General features: G+C 34.5%; 1 protein-coding gene across 8 annotated transcripts in view; it reads right to left on the bottom strand.

The window, feature by feature from the left end:
* LOC127175114 (neuroblast differentiation-associated protein AHNAK) overlaps positions 1-15,758 on the bottom strand; it is a 29,758-nt gene extending 14,000 nt beyond the window's left edge. For 7 of the 8 annotated variants that reach the window (XM_051125982.1, XM_051125984.1, XM_051125988.1 and 4 more), the window contains exons 1-6: positions 15,414-15,758; positions 1,022-1,071; positions 806-904; positions 573-683; positions 316-466; positions 58-221 (exon numbers count right to left, since the gene is read on the bottom strand). In XM_051125982.1, coding sequence (XP_050981939.1) covers positions 58-221; positions 316-466; positions 573-683; positions 806-904; positions 1,022-1,071; positions 15,414-15,465 — 627 coding nt within the window. In that variant the 5' untranslated portion in view covers positions 15,466-15,758. Of the gene's footprint in view, positions 1-57; positions 222-315; positions 467-572; positions 684-805; positions 905-1,021; positions 1,072-5,369; positions 5,461-15,413 lie in introns of those variants that run through there. The other variant, XM_051125986.1, reaches the window with a different exon arrangement.
* Between the last annotated feature and the right edge of the window lie 1,985 nt (positions 15,759-17,743).

Here is a 17,743-nt window from a genome sequence, read left to right as displayed (position 1 = left end):
GAAACCTCTGAAGAAGCTTTGCGGTATTCTGTATATAATGAACAATATTATAATTACAATAGTTATATCCGGCCTCATTGTCTCAGCATCTTCCTGGATTCTTGGTGGTTTGCGTTTTAGACAGAATGCCACTTTATATGGTTGAGCTCGCTCAAGAATCTGGAGGGCGTCTTCATATGACACATTATCAAAGTACACTGTTGCACTAAGTAGTTGATCACCTGAGGGGCCAGATGGAAAGAAAAGATAGAACAAATTTAGCTGTATTCTCACTTCAGAAATGTTCTGTAAAATGTGCTATAATGGAAATCTCACCTTCTTTCACACTTAAATGCTTTGAGGCAGGCGACTCTGGTTTTACTTCCTTGATGAAGATGCCATCTTTTCCTCCACTTACAACCAAACCCTCAGCACAGACTTCTTTTACAGTCTTCACTATTACTTCTGACTGATCACTTTGCATATCCTGAAACAGAATGCAAAGTAAATTACAAATTGATTCTTTTTCTCCCAGTATTTACATTTCTAAACATCTGTTTTCTTCACTAGAGAGAACTTTAGGTGTGTCAGACCTCTGTTTGATTCATCTTGGCAGCGGAACGCTTGTCAAACAGCGAGCCGAAACCAATCTTTTTGCTTTTTTTGGAACCCTTGGCGGGTGAGTCATAGAAGTCACCTTCAGCCTGGCAAAATAGCATGTGGTATATTATATAGATAATAGTTAAATGATTAAATACAGCATTACACAGTTCTGAATTTGGGTTATTATACTGTACTTATGGGTTTTGTGTAATGTAGTGCTCACCTTTTTTTCGTATTTCTCTGTGGTGGGGAATTCCTCAACAGGAGAGGACCCCTGAGGACGAGGCCTTTCCTCTTCTAAAACTTCAGGCTCTTCACATACCTATTATATTACATACCAATTTAGGACTGTTTAAACAATTAATTGGTTCAAAACCGAGAGACCATGTAACACGTGTATTGTTTATTTGCTGAATGTGCTGTACTGAGTGATACTCACTAAATCATCATCTGTGTCTTGTTCTGGTCCTTTCAGCCTTCGCCCTTCTCCTGTTGTGATGAAAAAAGCAGAATAAGCATTAAAGGTCACACTATGATATGTGGATACATAGGTTTCACATCTGACTGTGAGCGAAAAGCTCATATGGGATTTGAAATTGTTCCAGATGCATTGTGTTGTCTGTACATATGACCTAAATTTGAAGGGAACCCTGGGTATTATGGCTTAATATAATGTAAATGATGTCTCTTACTAAAATAGTAGAAAGCCCATGAAAGATTTACGTTGTTTAAAAATTCCACATCATTTTATACATATTTTGGACTATGGGGGGGCGCCATTATTTTGATGACATGAAATGGTTGTACTCGATGAGCTATTGGTGCTACCTGTTGCTATTTTTACCACAACACAACTCGGAAAATAAAATAAGGATACAATGACCACAGTGACTGAAAGAGCGTACAGGTGGCATTGGATATAAGCGTAGGCTTAAACTAAATGCCGTACCGTTGATTTGTCCCCACAAGGAGGCATCGAGCGTTTCTTGTCTCAGCCGTTTGTGAGAGTTTTCAGTAGCTGTGGTCTACTTAAAGCCTCAAAGGCATGAGGGCTAAGATGGAGAGAACAAAGACGTGGGTCTACAGGAAGTTTTATTCGTCCACAGGCATCGTCCAATTCATTTTAGGGCCTGAGCACCGGTGGTACGAGGACCCTATTTGAACTGCTTAGATTCTTTTTCTTCAAAAAAACGCATTTTTGAAGGCCTAAACATGCTCGAAAACTCATGAAACTTTGCACACACGCCAAGAGTTGAAAATTTACATCTGATATGAGTTTCAGAAGTTGGTGCCCCTCAAGCCCCTCGAGCTATGTTTCACATACATGTACGAAATTCAGTAGACACACAACAAACCAGTACCTACAAACAAGTCCCCTGGTACGAAGTCCGAAACCCAACAGGAAGTCTGTTATTTTGAATTTTTTCTGCAAGTTTTTTGCAGGCAGTGTATTTAAAGGAACTCCTCCAAGAGATTTAAACAGATCAACACCAAATTTGGTCAGTGTAATATAAAGCCCTTTGTGACGTTAAATTGCGAAGAGTTTTCGTCGAACGGTGTGTCCCTGGCGGCCAGACAAACTTTGATGTTTCGCCTTGAAAAAGGAAGTTGTTATGATTAAGGCATACAATGTCCAATCTGCACCAAAATTCACATGTTTGATAAGAGTCCTGTTCTAAACCCATGCCCATGTTCAGTTATATCCATAGCACCACCTGTTGGCAACAGGAAGTCACATGTTTTATGTTGTAACAAAGTCCTACTCTAAAGGCCTTTGCAATGTTAAATTGTGAAGATCTTGATTTTTTGTTGAAGGGCGTGTCCGTGGTGGCCTGACAAAGTTCAGTGTTTTGCCATGGTATTGTAGTTCAGCCATAATGACTGTTCTGTCCCAAACTTCACATGTTCGATAAGAATCCTGAACACTTTTAAAGACCAATATTCTGGTATAATCATAGCGCCACTTGCTGACAACAGGAAATGACTTGTTTTACACAAACTTAAACATGCAATGTCCAATCTGTACCAAACTTCACATTTAGTAAGAGTCCTGGTCTGAAGACACGTAAAGGCTAATATTCAGTTATAATCATAGCACCACCTGTTGGCAACAGGATACGTCATGCTTTGCACTAACTCAAACATACCATGTTCAATCTGCATCAAACTTTGTTTTATAAAAGTGCTGGCCTGAAGACATCTATATGCCAGTATTCAGTTACATTCATAGGACCACCAGCTGGAGGCAGGAAGTTTGCCACATATAAATGACTTTGATACATTCCCTCTATATTTACCACTTTAAATGCATATTGCCCATCGTTTGCGGTTTTCCTAAAGCCACCGGGTGGTGGTGAGCCCGTGTGCGAGGGGCCTTTCATCACTGTTTGCAGCTTTAATCTCTTCTTCTTATTACTAGGAAGGCAGGGAAGACTTGCGTCAATTCTCTTGTTGGCCTTTGGCTGAAAATTAAAACCAAAAGCCGCACAATATGGCGTTGTATCAGTATTTTATTTTTAGAGTTGCTTATTCCGAGTTGTGTTGCAATAAAAGTAGCGTAGCACCAGTATCTCACCAAGTGCAACCATTTTGTCATCTAAATAATGGTGCCCCTCATAGTCCAATATATGTATAAAACAAGTACATTTTTTAAACAACGTAAATCTTTCATGGGTCTCCTACTACATATTTCACTAAGAGACATTATTTACATTAAGTCTTAATACCCGGGCTTCCCTTTAAGAATCCAATCTAAATGCCTAGAGCCTGTTAGTCATGCATGCAATCTATACTTTCTATATTTGCTGTTTTAGTTTACACTAATTGGAGAGTCAATCTGTAAGTCTATCTCCAGAACAAAACTTTTTTTATGTGCAAAGAAGGCAGAGTCTAAAACAAAATTTCTGTGTGCAAGATTTCCTGGCAGATATTCCCACAGGATCCACACAGTCTACCTGCTTCTGTTGCTTCCTGTAAAACGAGGCACTCTATTGATCTGAAGGGGTTGACTTACACTGCCTGCAATAAGACCAACATGGAAACGTGGGCTTCGATAGATCCAAAAAAGGATCCGTGAAAATAATATGGTTATAAATATCTGCAGATGTGGTATTATTCTAAAAGTGATACTCCCACAATTTTGTAAATAGTTCTAAGTATTTAACAATATTATACAATAGACAGAAATGCTTATATGTTGTTGATACCAGCAGCGATGATGCTTTCATGACCTCCTTTCTTCTGAGAAAGGCATACATTTCCAGTTTCCCATAACAGAATGCACTTAAAATAAAAGGATCGTTGAGGTGCATAAACATTTTCCATAAACCTCGCTCTGCCCAGGCCATTAACCTGCACTTTCCTTCAAGCACTTATCCAGGCATCAGGTCTAGATGGCGTTGAAGCACACTGGATATTTATGTACAGTATGTATGTCATGTAGCATGAACAGTATTACACCAGCAACACTTCTCATTTTTTAATGATCAGACACTAAACTTGTGAATGCAGCAGTGTATAAACAGCAATGGTAAATGTGAATTATTCACAGTGAAGATAATAAGCAAAGTAAACAAACTCATTAAAGGGAGGAGGAACCTCTTCCCATAAATTTTGTTGATATCAAATGCCTTGAGAACAATCAAACTCAGTGGTATTCTGGTGAAAGTTAATATGTCATTCATCTATCATTCTGTCATTATACAGATGCCAGCATTGACATGTTACATGACACACCCTCAAACTAAAACTTTAAAAACAAAATTACGCAAGTTTTGTGCAAACCACAATTAGGCTCTTTAAACCCCACTCTTAACCACAGGTAAAGCAATGTTTCAGATTTGAAAGTACCACCCTGCTCTAATTAATAATAACGGGATGTTACAGTGAGAAATAAATAATCCTAACTGATACTTAAGAGCGAGAGAAGCCGTTAATTAAACAGGTCACATACTGTGTTCCTTCACTTAACAATACTGCCAAAATCAATAGTTTGAGTAACCTGACATAATGATCAGGGGTGATTTTAACAGATTGAACTTCGAACTGAGATTAACTGAGGGTTTCGGTTTTAACATATATGCAGAACACACAGAAGAATAACATGGCTGTGTTTTGATGTTCGATATGTTGTAGTGCAGATCAACAAGTTTGAACAAGGTGTCTTTTCTGGCTGCTAGTGTAGCTAAACAGGCCTAGGATGTGTTTTCAGTTGCTATAAAGTTTTTAATATATTTCCAAAACTAACACAGTGAATGGAACAGGCCTAAACAACAGGCCTTCCTTTCTTCAAGTGTTTTTTTTTTTTTTTCTTAAATGCTTTCAGGCTCTCCACCCCTGTCAGGTATATTGAGCCTTTGACAGTCTGATAGTTGGTATATGTAATATTTATTGAATAAAATGCATTAAAATGTTCTTGAAAGATAATTAATCAACTCTAAATAATTTTCAGTCATCCATGGGCTCCTATACAGTACTTCTTGTGTTTCTGTTAGGATTACAAATTAAATATTTGAGCTCTGCTGTAGGTATTGTGAAATCAGTTTTAGCGTGTGACTGAAGATTCAGAACAACTTATTGCTTTTAAAACATGCTGTTTACTTTTAGTATGTTACTGAAATATCTTGAAAAATCCATGTGCCAATATAAAAATAGTCTAGTTTAGCAGAATTATACAGTATAATGCTTTGTATATCCAAAAACATCCCGTTTCTGCACTGTATTTACAATGATGCAAAGTTTCTCTCCGTGTAAACATTAAAGGTTAACAACTGCAGGCTTGCACTTACCTGATCTGCGGTTTACTTGCAGAAATATATGTTTCACTGTTTTCCAGATAGCAATTCACCTAGTGCACAGCATGCATTGACAGGACTGTTTGAGGGTAGTTGTTAGTTAGTGGAGAAGATGAAGGGCCCTGCCCTTTTTTAGACTTCTAAAGGTATGGCACAACCCTGTTTTAGGGCTGTGGTTCTAATGCTATTGTGCTGAAGAACAAACACCTGAATGTGTAACACTGCCTGCACACCAGGGTCAGAAATTAACTTCTTCATTAAGGGGTAATATTTGCTTTCTGGAATTGATTTCCAGGGGCATTTCTTACATTTATGAGGGAAATTTTTATAATCACCTTATTATTCTAAAAAACATGTTTACTTAAATTTACCCAATTACTTGAATCAATATTTTAAACTGTTGTCAATAACAAGAGACTGTTTAAAATTGTATCTAAATTATACATGTCAGAACAGGAACTCACAGGGCGGCTATTTAATGACAAAATCATTATTGTAGATTATTGCTCTTTGTATTGTAATAATGATTATTTAAATAGATATAGAAAACAATATAAAAAGTTTTTGTTTGGTTTTGGGAACGTCACATTCTGTCGGTCCACAATTTATGCTAAAACTCCTGTTATAATCACTAAAGCTGCACTGTAAAAAAAAATCTGTAAAATGTGGCTATGGTTGCCAGAATTTTATCGTAAAAAATATGGTAGCAACATTTCAGGTTTTACAGTTTTAACTTAAATTTACAGTTAAATACCGTAATTTCATTAACTGATATAGTGTTAATATACCAAACTGCTGAAGTACTGAAATCTGTTTTGTACCTTTGTAACTGATAACCACTTAAAGCAGGTGGTGATGAGAAAGTCACATGATGAACCAAACCCAATCACAAGCCGTTTTTAAATAATAACAAATATAGGAGGTGCACAGTGTCATTGATACAAACACTAAACACCATCATAACACACGTGAAACTGAAATAATGCAATAAACATTCATTGAACAACATTACATGTAACATACAACCATAATGTACAAAACTGATAAGAAAAAAACGAAGAATAAAGCTAATTATTTCAACAAAAAAACATCAAATTTGATATGTAACGCAGGTAATTCTGGGAATGTTAATTTATGGTTATTCACTGTAAATTTTACATTCTTTTTCACTTTGAAAAATGATATACTATCGTAAAATTACAACTAATGTCCTATACAGTTTCTTCACTGTATATAGTAGGGGAATTTGCCGTTAACCATTTAACAGGATTTTACTGTATCATTTTTACAGTCGTTTACCGTTAAATTCACGGTCATTTTTTACAGTGTGTGAAATTTATCTTTTATGTACACCATATTTGCACTTTGTTGTTTATGATGAGGGAATCAGCGAGTGTATACACTCATCACCACTCCAGCATTTTCAGCGCTGACTAATCTAATCGTCTCTGATTGGCCAGTACATTCCTAAGTTCAACAGAAATGCGTTTGATTGGTTATAAGGCTCAACGATGCACAAAACAGCACGTAAAAGCAATTTAATGCAGTGTGAGCGAATCTAAATTCCACGAGTTGAAACTTTTCATTCATTTTCACATTTCAAGTCGTAATATGTGTTTAATTGTGCCCTTTGTCTTAAATTTATGGGGCATTTTTGTTCATTTTGGTGGCATTTTTGCCACAACCCCTAATTTATTTTGACCCTGTTGCACACATTCGCAAATGAATATTAAATAGAGGTCTTGAGATTTTGAAGCAAAGTAATCAGGGCAAAGATTTTTTTGTAAGGGTGTTTATGTCCTTCTGTTCTCCAGTGAATGTTGTCAGTGTTTAGTTTACATTTGAGTTGAAGGAAATAGTTATGACATTAGTGTACAATGGGAAATTAATGTAGAATGAAGACAAGACCTCAAGCAGTTCAGAGTTTTTTTCATTCCAAGTAAATAAACAAGAAGACTTTAAAGAATAGATCAGTTTACTCAATACAAAGCAAGCTGTCAATCACATAATGTATGTGTGGTATGTGTGTACGCGCATGACTGACAGTGTTTAAATACCATTTCAGAGTCAAAGAATTTCTTTTATTCCCACATAATTATCATTGGCTTCATATTTGTTATAAATTCCCACGCAACCGATTTAGCAAACAATCATTGATCCTTTGAGATGGACATAAGTGCTACTTGAATTGTCTGAGAAATTCAGTGTTAGTAAATTCATAACGTAGTTACTCCTTAATCAAATATTTGCTCACAGGGTGCTGGTCTAAAAATGATAAAGTATTCTGTAAAATAGTTTTACAGTATATCATTTGTATAACTAGCTTAGGAAATCCTGTAATTCTACTTATAAAATACAGAAGGTGCATGCACATGTAGATTTTGTTTATAATTGTATGATGTTACGTTATGAAGGATTACACAAAGCTGAACTTGAGGTCACTATATTTTTATGCATGTTGTTATCATCATGACTAAAGCTAGTATCCAGTGTACTTTTACAGTGTCAGGCATATTATAACATTCATTATTTACAAGTGAATGTGGGATTTAGATTTGTTTTTAATATATACTTTTATTTTTGGGGTGAGAGAGGAGGAGTGGGACCACAGTTTTTACAAGGAAGCTCTGCAAAGCAAAATGAATATGAAGGTTGTGCATAAGTTGTCCACTTTAGTTTATTCCTTTTCTTGTGGACGTGGATGTGTTGATTAAACAATTACATCATCATATTTGAACAATGAGCCTTTGGTATTGTTTAGGGGTGTGGACACTCATAGCGCTGTGACCAGCTGTAGACAAATCATAGTTTTCCTGACCCCAGTGCATAGTTTTCAATGGGGACCAAAGGTCATTTCATCTGCTGGCAAAATCTTAGTCTGTTGCTCTGAATACGTGACATCATCAGCTAACTGAACTATTTTACTGACATCATTTATGAAGATTTTATGCTTGTGTGCCCAAATATGTCAACAAAATATGTCTGCAAAAGTTCTGTTTTTGTAAGATTTTAGATTTAATTTCCACTACATAATCAGAAATGAACACACAGAGCTGGGTAGATTACAAATTGTAGTTACAAATTGTAATTATATACTGATTACAGATTACATGATGAAAACTGTAATTAGTAACAGAATTCAACATCATATATTTATATAAATTAGCAAGTATATTCAATTTTTGATATCAGCGTCATAAAATGCATTAAAGAAGAAGTCCACTTCCAGAACAACAATTTACAAATAATTTACTCACCCCCTTGTCATCCAGGATGTTCATGTCTTTCTGTCTTTTGTCTTAAAGAAATGTTTTTTGAGGAAAGCATTTCTGGATTTTCTCCATATAATGGACTTCACTGGTGCCCCGAATTTAAACTTCCAAAATGTAGTTTAAATGCAGCTTCAAAGGGCTCTAAATGACCCCAACCAAGGAAGAAGTGTCTTATCTAGCGGTCGGTTATTTTTTTCGAAAAATAAAAAGTTGTGTACTTTTTAAGGACAAAACGCGTCCACGATGCTACGAATTAGTGATGGGTCGTTCTTGAACGATTCGTTCATTTTGAATGAATCTTTAATGTGACTCGGGAAGAACGAGTCATTCGTTCATCTTATGGGGCTGTCACGTGATGCTGATTTTGCTTAAATGAATGAAATGACTCGTAAAAAGATTCATTAATTTTGCTGAACGAGACTCAAAGGTCAGTCTGTAAAATGATCCGAACTTCCCATCACTACTACAAATCACATCTAAGTTCATCGTCTGTGTACTCCAGCTCAAAAATGTAGAATATGGCAAAAAACTCCATCCGACATCATTGTACCTTTTTGTTTGTAAACAGCGTTTGACTTACTTGCACTTTCTTAGTCTTTGCACGTTCGCTTTGGGTCTGTGGTTCCGCCTACGTTTCGTATGACCTTTCAACGTGATTCAGTAGTACGTAGAGTCGTGAACACGCATCCCAGAGCCTGTTCTACACAAGCTTTTGTGCTTAAAAAGTATACAAATTTGTATTTTTTTTCAAAAAAAAAAGACAGATCGTTTCACTAGATAAGACCCTTCTTCCTTGACTGGGATTGTTTAGAGCCCTTTGAAGCTGCATTTAAACTACATTTTGGAAGTTCAAAATCAGGGCACCAATCAGGTCCATTATATGGAGAAAAATCCTGAAATGTTTTCCTCAAAAACCATAATTTCTTTACGACTGAAGACAAAAAGACATGAACATCTTGGATGACAAGAGGGTGAGTAAATAATTTGTAAATTGTTGTTCTGGAAGTGGACTTCTCCTTTAAGCTTTACATTAAACCAGGGTTTCTCAAACTGGGCTTAATGTAAGAGCTGCAATGGGTTTGTGAGTTGATAAAAACGTATTGAACTTAATGAATTAAATCATAGTAATGTAAAATAAACATTTAAACACTTGACCACTAAAAAAAGAAATGTAATTTGTTTACCTGCATGTCAATGTGACCATTAAGCGACATCAACCGTAACTGTCTTGCGAATGTGTTAGATTATTGAAATGTTAAGTTCCTCAATGATATTTCATGTCAGAGGGGTTTGTCCCCCTTGAAGGTCAAGTTAATTTTATTAATTTTATTTTTATTAATATTATTTTCTATATAGTGCCAGATCACAACAAAAGTCATTTAAGGTTACCTTTTCTATTAAACAGGTCTGTACCTTCTTCTTTTATTAAACACACTAAATGCTCTTATGTCATTTATCTTATTTACACGAGGGCATGTCATTTATGTCTCTACATGGATGCGCATCTACAATTTTTCCTACGCGAAAATGCAGATGGGATCATGGAGTCCATTCATAAAAATGCACAGAATGCCACGGATTTTGTCAATTTTTTGATAAATAAATCAAAATTGGGTCTGTCACTTCATTTAAATCACGATATGGACTAATGTCTGTGAATATTAAAACGCAAAAAGACGGTTTAGATATAAATCCTGTATGTTCCGCTTGGCTCTGTATGTATGAATGGCGGAAACATGGTTTTGTTTACTAACGTTACACAAATACTGAAGCGCACGTGATGCTTGCGGTGATTTTCGGCCTCTGCGTCTCACTATATGACGACCTGAACACATGAACTTCATCTTCAGATCTGCTGTGAGAGTCATTTAATGTGAATTTTACTGTTTCATTTGAAAAAAACAAGCATCATATCATACTGTATACACACAAAGTAACTTCTCGGTAACCTGTCAAAATAAAAGTATGGTTAGTAAAAGTATATCTTTATAAAGTATATCTTTATACATTTATATTTCTGGCCAATTTAAATAAAACAAATGATAAAAATAAATATTACAACCAGATTGACCACTTAACTGTAGAAAAATATTCTACAATTATTATTAAAACTTTTTCAACAGAATATTTACACAAATTTTACACTTCCATGTATTAATTGTAACAGTTTGCCAGAAAATAAAAGGGTTTAATTTTCATTAGATTAAAAATAAATAAATGTTTAATGCCTTCATTTGATTATAAGAAAAATTAAAACAAAAATTTCTGAAAAAAAGAAACAAAAAGATTGTAAGGCCATATTGTTCAAAATGTTGAAATAAATTTTTTTGTTATTATACAGAGAGTGAAGTACCGAAAAAGTACCACTGGGTACCGGCACCCCTGACCCATCAATCCCCCTCCCCCATTCCCCAAGTCTATGTATTTTTTTTTTTTTTTTCTTTCTTTTTACTACAGACCTCCCTAATAAGTATTGTGAACGCTATATGCGACCACAAAACTAGTCATAAGGGTCAGTTTTTTGAAAACTGAGATTTAAACATCATCTGAACAATAAGTAAATAAGCTTTCCATTAATATATGGTTTGTTAGGGTGGGGCAATATTTGTCTGAGAACTAAATACTGAGAAAATCGCCTTTAAAATTGTCAAAATGAAATTCTTAGCAATGCATGTTACTAATTAAAAATTAAGTTTTGATATATTGTAGGAAATTTACAAAATATCTTCATGGAACATGATCTTTTATTAATATCCTATCGATTTTTGGCATTGAAAATTTGACCCATACAATGTATTGTTGGTTATTGCTACAAATATACCCGAGCTACTTAAGACTGGTTTTGTGGTCCAGGGTTAGTGTATATGTAGTGTTTCATATTTCATGATATTACAACATAAGCTGTACAAATCCTGGAATTTCCCAACTACTGATCTCCTGTATGTTAGCAAATCACCCATGACCAAGATTACAGGCATTAGAGGTTGTTTTCTGCTTGTGTGGCCATACGGGACCCAGAGCTCTGCTTTTTCAGCACGCTAATACGGTTAATTAGCTGCTCAGCAAGATACTGGGGGCAGGAACATCCATTCTGGCCTGCGCTCATAACACCATACACAGACCTCTTTCAGAGTCAAGTGGAAAAGACTTGTTTGTATTCAAAATATAATTGAATTTCAGGGCCGGAGAAGGAACATAAACTGAAAACAGAATTGGATTTTCTTCCATATTAAGAACATGGGACCATGTTCCCTCATGTTTCCAATCAATCAGGAACATTAATTGATGCATCTACAGTATAAATGATACAGGCTTCAGAATTAGAGGGTCAAAGAGAGAGTTCACACAAAAATATCGTTTGCTAACCTCATGTCTTTCCTAACCTGTATGTTTAATTTGATTTATATTTTCTTTATACAATGTTGACCCTTTAACTTTTAAAATATATTTTTTCCGCCGAAAGAAAGAAAGTCATACAGGTTCGGAACAATAAAAGGGTGAGTATACTTTTCATTTTTTGGTGAACTGTCTCTTTAAATATCTCACAATATTCAAGATTATAAAGGCAGTTCAGATTCAGATGACACGTCGATACACAAAACCTGTTCTCTTTTTTTGAGAAACTTCAGTCAATTCCGTGAAACCAAACCATGAAAAATTCAAACGCTCTCAAATTCATCATTTATTTATTAGCAGGAGCACATTAGTGAGATGCTAATAGTTATGGCTGTTTTTAAGAGTGGACTAAGTGGGCAAAATCAATGAGTATTTTATAGCCTGCTGATGCACTAATATTTTAGAGCTTAGCTATAAATATATTTTTATACTTTTTTAACTGTAAAGTTACATGTATACTGTAATGTCTCATTATTTTTAGGTGATTAGGTAATTTTTAATAAATCACTTTCTCTTCTATTAACATTATGCATAATTCAACTGGCCTGTGAGTATTTATTCTCATCCATGTCTTGCTCATCATGCTCAGTTGGTGTACTTTGGCCATTATCCAAGTCTCACAAGTCTACATCCCTCACAAAGACCTTGAGCCGTGCCTGCCAGTGTTTATACTGCCCTAGAGTCAAACCACAAATACACCAACTAAAGAGAAAAGTTTTTTGATTGAATTATGATTGATCTTATATCAGCTTTCACACTTTGAGATTGTTAGCATAGTAGAGCCAAACCCATTTGTCACAGGATAGACTTGATTTGGCTCAGAACTCAGTTTGACAAAACGTACGGTCACTGTGTCTTGCTTACTGTATGCACAGCAGTATAGAATAATGTAGTTTATAAGTCTCTACTACTGACATGACAGTCTTGCAGTGTGCTCATCTTAGTGTGATCATAATTAAATCATTTTCTCAGATAGCACAGATTGTGTTAATGCAATCTCACAAACATTCAGCGTCATAGAAAACCTGCATAGCAAGTTCATGTCTGTATAAAACCAGAGCACAAAAACACATCTGGTTTAATTAAATCCTGTGTATGCCATTCTCGGTTATATATCTAGTAATTAAGATGTCATGCAGTCGTTGTATTCTGAGATGTATTGGCTGCTCATTGTAGCTTGTAAGATTTCTAAAATACAACTCTTGCCTCCTTTAGGTCACTTTAAGTGTTTTTTGTATATCTAAAGAGCTTGAAGTTCATCTGAAGGTCAAAGATTCAGAGCTGTTTGGTTAACAGGTTAACTGGATTCCAAAGAAAGGATTTTAAAGAACTTTGATAATGAAGCTAAAAAGAGCAAGTTACTGTAACATGCATACATATACAAAGTGCATTTTCAAATTGTTTATATTTAAAAAAAAACAATATAAATTTATTTAATTTATGCATATATTTATTTATATTTTGTAAAAATACTTATTACATTAATTACTCTAATAAATTTTCAATATCATATAAATATTTGTGTATATATATATATATATATATGTATATATATATCACTATTATTAATTTTTATTGAATTTAAATATATAATAGTATGTTATATAGACTTGGACGTTGAAGAGGCACTTTGGCTTATGTATATATCTGTTTATGTTTTATTAAAAAAATTATAATGTATATGTTTTATTTAAAAAACTAAAATTTTATCTAATTATATTTTATAAAAATGTTTATATATATATATATATATATATATATATATATATACATATATACATACAATTTTATGTATGTATTGTATTTATGCATGCATGCATGCATGTATTTTATTTATTTTATTTATTTAATCACTGTTATGGAGATACTTTGGCTTATGTATATATCTTGTATATTTTATATAAACTACTTATTACATTAAATACTGTACTGTAAATATTAAATAATGTATGTATAAAAAACGTTTATATATATGAATATTAAATATAAAATTATATATATATATATGGAGACTGGGACTTTGAAGAGACACTTTAGCTTATGTATACATCTTATATGTTTTATTTAAAAAATGTACATATTTTATACATTTATATTCTATATAAATATATATATATATATATATATATATATATATATATATATATAAAACAATTTTATGTATGTATTGTATTTATTTATTTATGCATGCGTGTATTTTATGTATTTATTTAATTACTGTTATATATATATATATATATATATATAAATATTATCAGTATACGGTGACTTTGAAGAGACACTTTGACTTATGTATACATGTTTTATTTTAAAAATGTATATATTTTCTATAATTAATTCTATAAAATTATGTAGATAGATAGATAGATAGATAGATATGCATGTGTATTATATGGAGACTGGGACTTTGAAGAGACACTTTGGCTTATGTATACATCTTATATGTTTTATTTAAAAAATGTACATATTTTATACATTTCTATTCTATATAAATATATATATATATATATATATATATATATATATATATATATAAACAATTTTATGTATGTATTGTATTTATTTATTTATGCATGCGTGTATTTTATGTATTTATTTAATTACTGTTATATATATATATGTATATATAAATATTATCAGTATACGGTGACTTTGAAGAGACACTTTGACTTATGTATACATGTTTTATTTTAAAAATGTATATATTTTCTATAATTAATTCTATAAAATTATGTAGATAGATAGATAGATAGATAGATATGCATGTGTATTATATTTCATAAAATATAATAATAATAAATGTATCAATCAATATATTCATGATATATATACATTTTTATAATTTTTATTATTAGTATTTTTTAAACATCATAGAAATCATAAAAATGAAAATAAAAGCTTTAAAATAAAAATATTAGAGAAAAATATTTTAATCTACCAAAATAAGCTATTAAGCTTTCATAAATACTTCTAAACAAAACATTACAACTTCAGCAATTCCTAAACGCTCAGAAATCAACTCTCACCATTGTAAACAAACACACTGCAGATGCTTTTGATAAAATACTGCATAACTCTTTTGACACACCCACAACCACATAGCCACGCCCCCTTTACTGCAGACACACCCAGATCTCACACAGTGCAGCGTCATCTCAGCAGAGAAATGCAGTGATGCTTGTCAACAAGCTCAGCACCAGTGTCCCACTAACACACACATGCACAGCCCGACTGCACGCTTATATCGTCCTGCCACCAGAGGTGCTGAGTGCAGAGATAAAAATAGCACAGAGCATGCAGACTGAGACCGACACACACAGAAAGAGAGGAAAAGCTAAAGAGACAGAGCAAAATAAAAAGTGATGCCCACCCGCGGCTGACGCGTGCCAGTTGGGAAATGCCAGGTGAAAACAGTCACACATGGTGGCTGTCTTTGGGGGGTCTTGTCCAGGCTGTCAGTACTGGTTTCTGTTGATGTCCTGTTTTGGGAAGCCTTGCTTTCTTTCTCCAAGGCTGAAGAACCTGCTACTTCCTTTTCCCTCTCAGCCAGTCGCTCCAAATGCAGAGGACAGAATAAAGTCAGAGCCGGTGAGCAGTGATAAAGTCAGTCTGACCTGGCACGCGAGGGAGAGATGACGGAGAGAGATGTTGTGCTCCATCCACACTAGTTCCTACTTCTGCACTCTCTTCCCTGCCAGAATAAAGTCTCTCTAGCACGCTAAAACAATTAAAGGGGGTATGGCTGACTTGGGACGGGGGGCTGTCCTAAACAACGCAAGTCCCGCCTTCTAAGCATCTCACTCCACCCTTCTGATCACTTTTGACCAATCGCTGCAGAGACGCTTTGGACCGTCCATTAGCTGATTGGTGTATGACACAAGAAAAACATTCCAGCTTTATAGGCATGCGGCAGAGATGTGTAATTGGATTTGACAACACACAGTACATGTTTTCATGTCTTCTGGGTGACAGAAGGGGAAATGAGGATGCGGTTTGTCAGGTGACGAGACTAATGTGTTTAAGAGCAGCTGTGGACCTGAGCTGTGGACCTGACCTGACCTGTGGATGTTCACAAACTTCTGATATGTAGTGTTGTCTGGTATAGGGTTGCAAGACGCATTTGTGGGAATGTTTCCCTTGGATTCTACACGACGCCATCCTTCTGAGGATGGCTACTAAGGCCATGGCTAAATGATTTATGATTTCATGACTAAGAATAAAAAATGATCTCAGAAAGGTACCAGACTGTGACGTCAACCTGAGACTAGGTCGGCGCCGGATCGCCACACTCAAACTACAGCGGTCATATTTATGGGCTTTGTGGATCTAAATCAGTTTCAAGAAATGTTTCTTGGTGTTTGATTCTAATGGTAAAACCACAATTAAGAGCTCTGCAATATCTTACATGTTTCTCCTAGGCAGTGCAGTTGGACATAGCTGCAGTCTGCAGTCTCCTGCTTCTCAGATTTTTTTGTTTTTCCATCTGAGATACCTAATAGTCTCACGTCTCCTCTACACTGAAAATAATTGAATTTGAAACAATTTTCACAAAAAAAAATTACTACTAAATTTCACAAATAATTGCAGAGCAGCAGTAAGTAGAAGTAGAACAACATCCCAGTCGCATTTTCTTAGTTAAACATTACTTACACTATCATAAAACATAAACAAACCAGAAAAAAAAAACAATTCTGTTTTGTATTTTTACATTACCAATGTAATCAATATTCTATTTATTAAAACCAAGAATGAATCTTATCAAGTTAGTGTTTTTAAGCATTTTACATTTATTCAAAAATAATAACTCAAGGCAGTAACAATTTAAACAATATATTTTGTTTGTGAACTTCTGTTCAGCTATATTTTTTTAATGGTTAACTTTTAACTTTTTTTTTTTTGGATCAGTCATCAAAGCTCAGTAAATATTGCTAACAGACACTAAGATTTACTTTAAATTTCACTAAGCTGATGACTCCCACAGATCATGTTTTCAAGTTTTATTTTAATGTAAAAAAGTGGTTATATCTAAGTGTGTGAGTTGTTTACTTATTTTTTTTAAATTAGTCTTCCCATTAATGCAGTGGTCATTTTGACAGAAATTTTTTATTTAGTCTTAGGGTGTGTTCACACTTGTAGTTTGGTTCGTTTGGTTTATTTGGTCCAGACCAAAATTTGGTCCTGGTCCATTTAGCGTTCACATTGGGATTTTTGACAGTGATCCTAACAATACCGAACCTAAAGGCGTAGTAAAACGTTCACAGCCTGATTGGTCGAGTTGAATGATGTATATTTCGTGACGGAACTCACCGAACACTTTGAACAAAATGAAAAGGTGCATTTGACTTCAAGTGGCGCTGCGGGTGTATGACATCAAAGTACTCATTCACTGATCATTCTGCTCATCAACGCCGCTTTAAGTCGAACACACGCAATGCCGCCTCCTGGACCTAGCGTGCTCATTGTTGCATGTATATGATTTTATTTTACCACCTGTGAACTCACAAAGACCTCATAAAAAGCACCTTACTGCCTCGTTGCTCCATGTTTGCCACTGCTCATTTTGTTTTGGGTACACCGCTTGTTCCCTTCGCAAAAATCATGTTGCATATCGTCTCATCTTGTCAATACTTCCTGTGTCCGAGTTGCATTCAGATATAATTCAAATTGCACCACAGTTCATTTGGAAGCGGACCGAGACTC

Source organism: Labeo rohita, chromosome 13 (genome assembly GCF_022985175.1).
Source record: "Labeo rohita strain BAU-BD-2019 chromosome 13, IGBB_LRoh.1.0, whole genome shotgun sequence".
Classification (NCBI taxonomy): Eukaryota; Metazoa; Chordata; class Actinopteri; order Cypriniformes; family Cyprinidae; genus Labeo; species Labeo rohita.
Note: the sequence above shows the minus strand (reverse complement) of the source record. Positions and strands in the feature narration are given on the sequence as shown.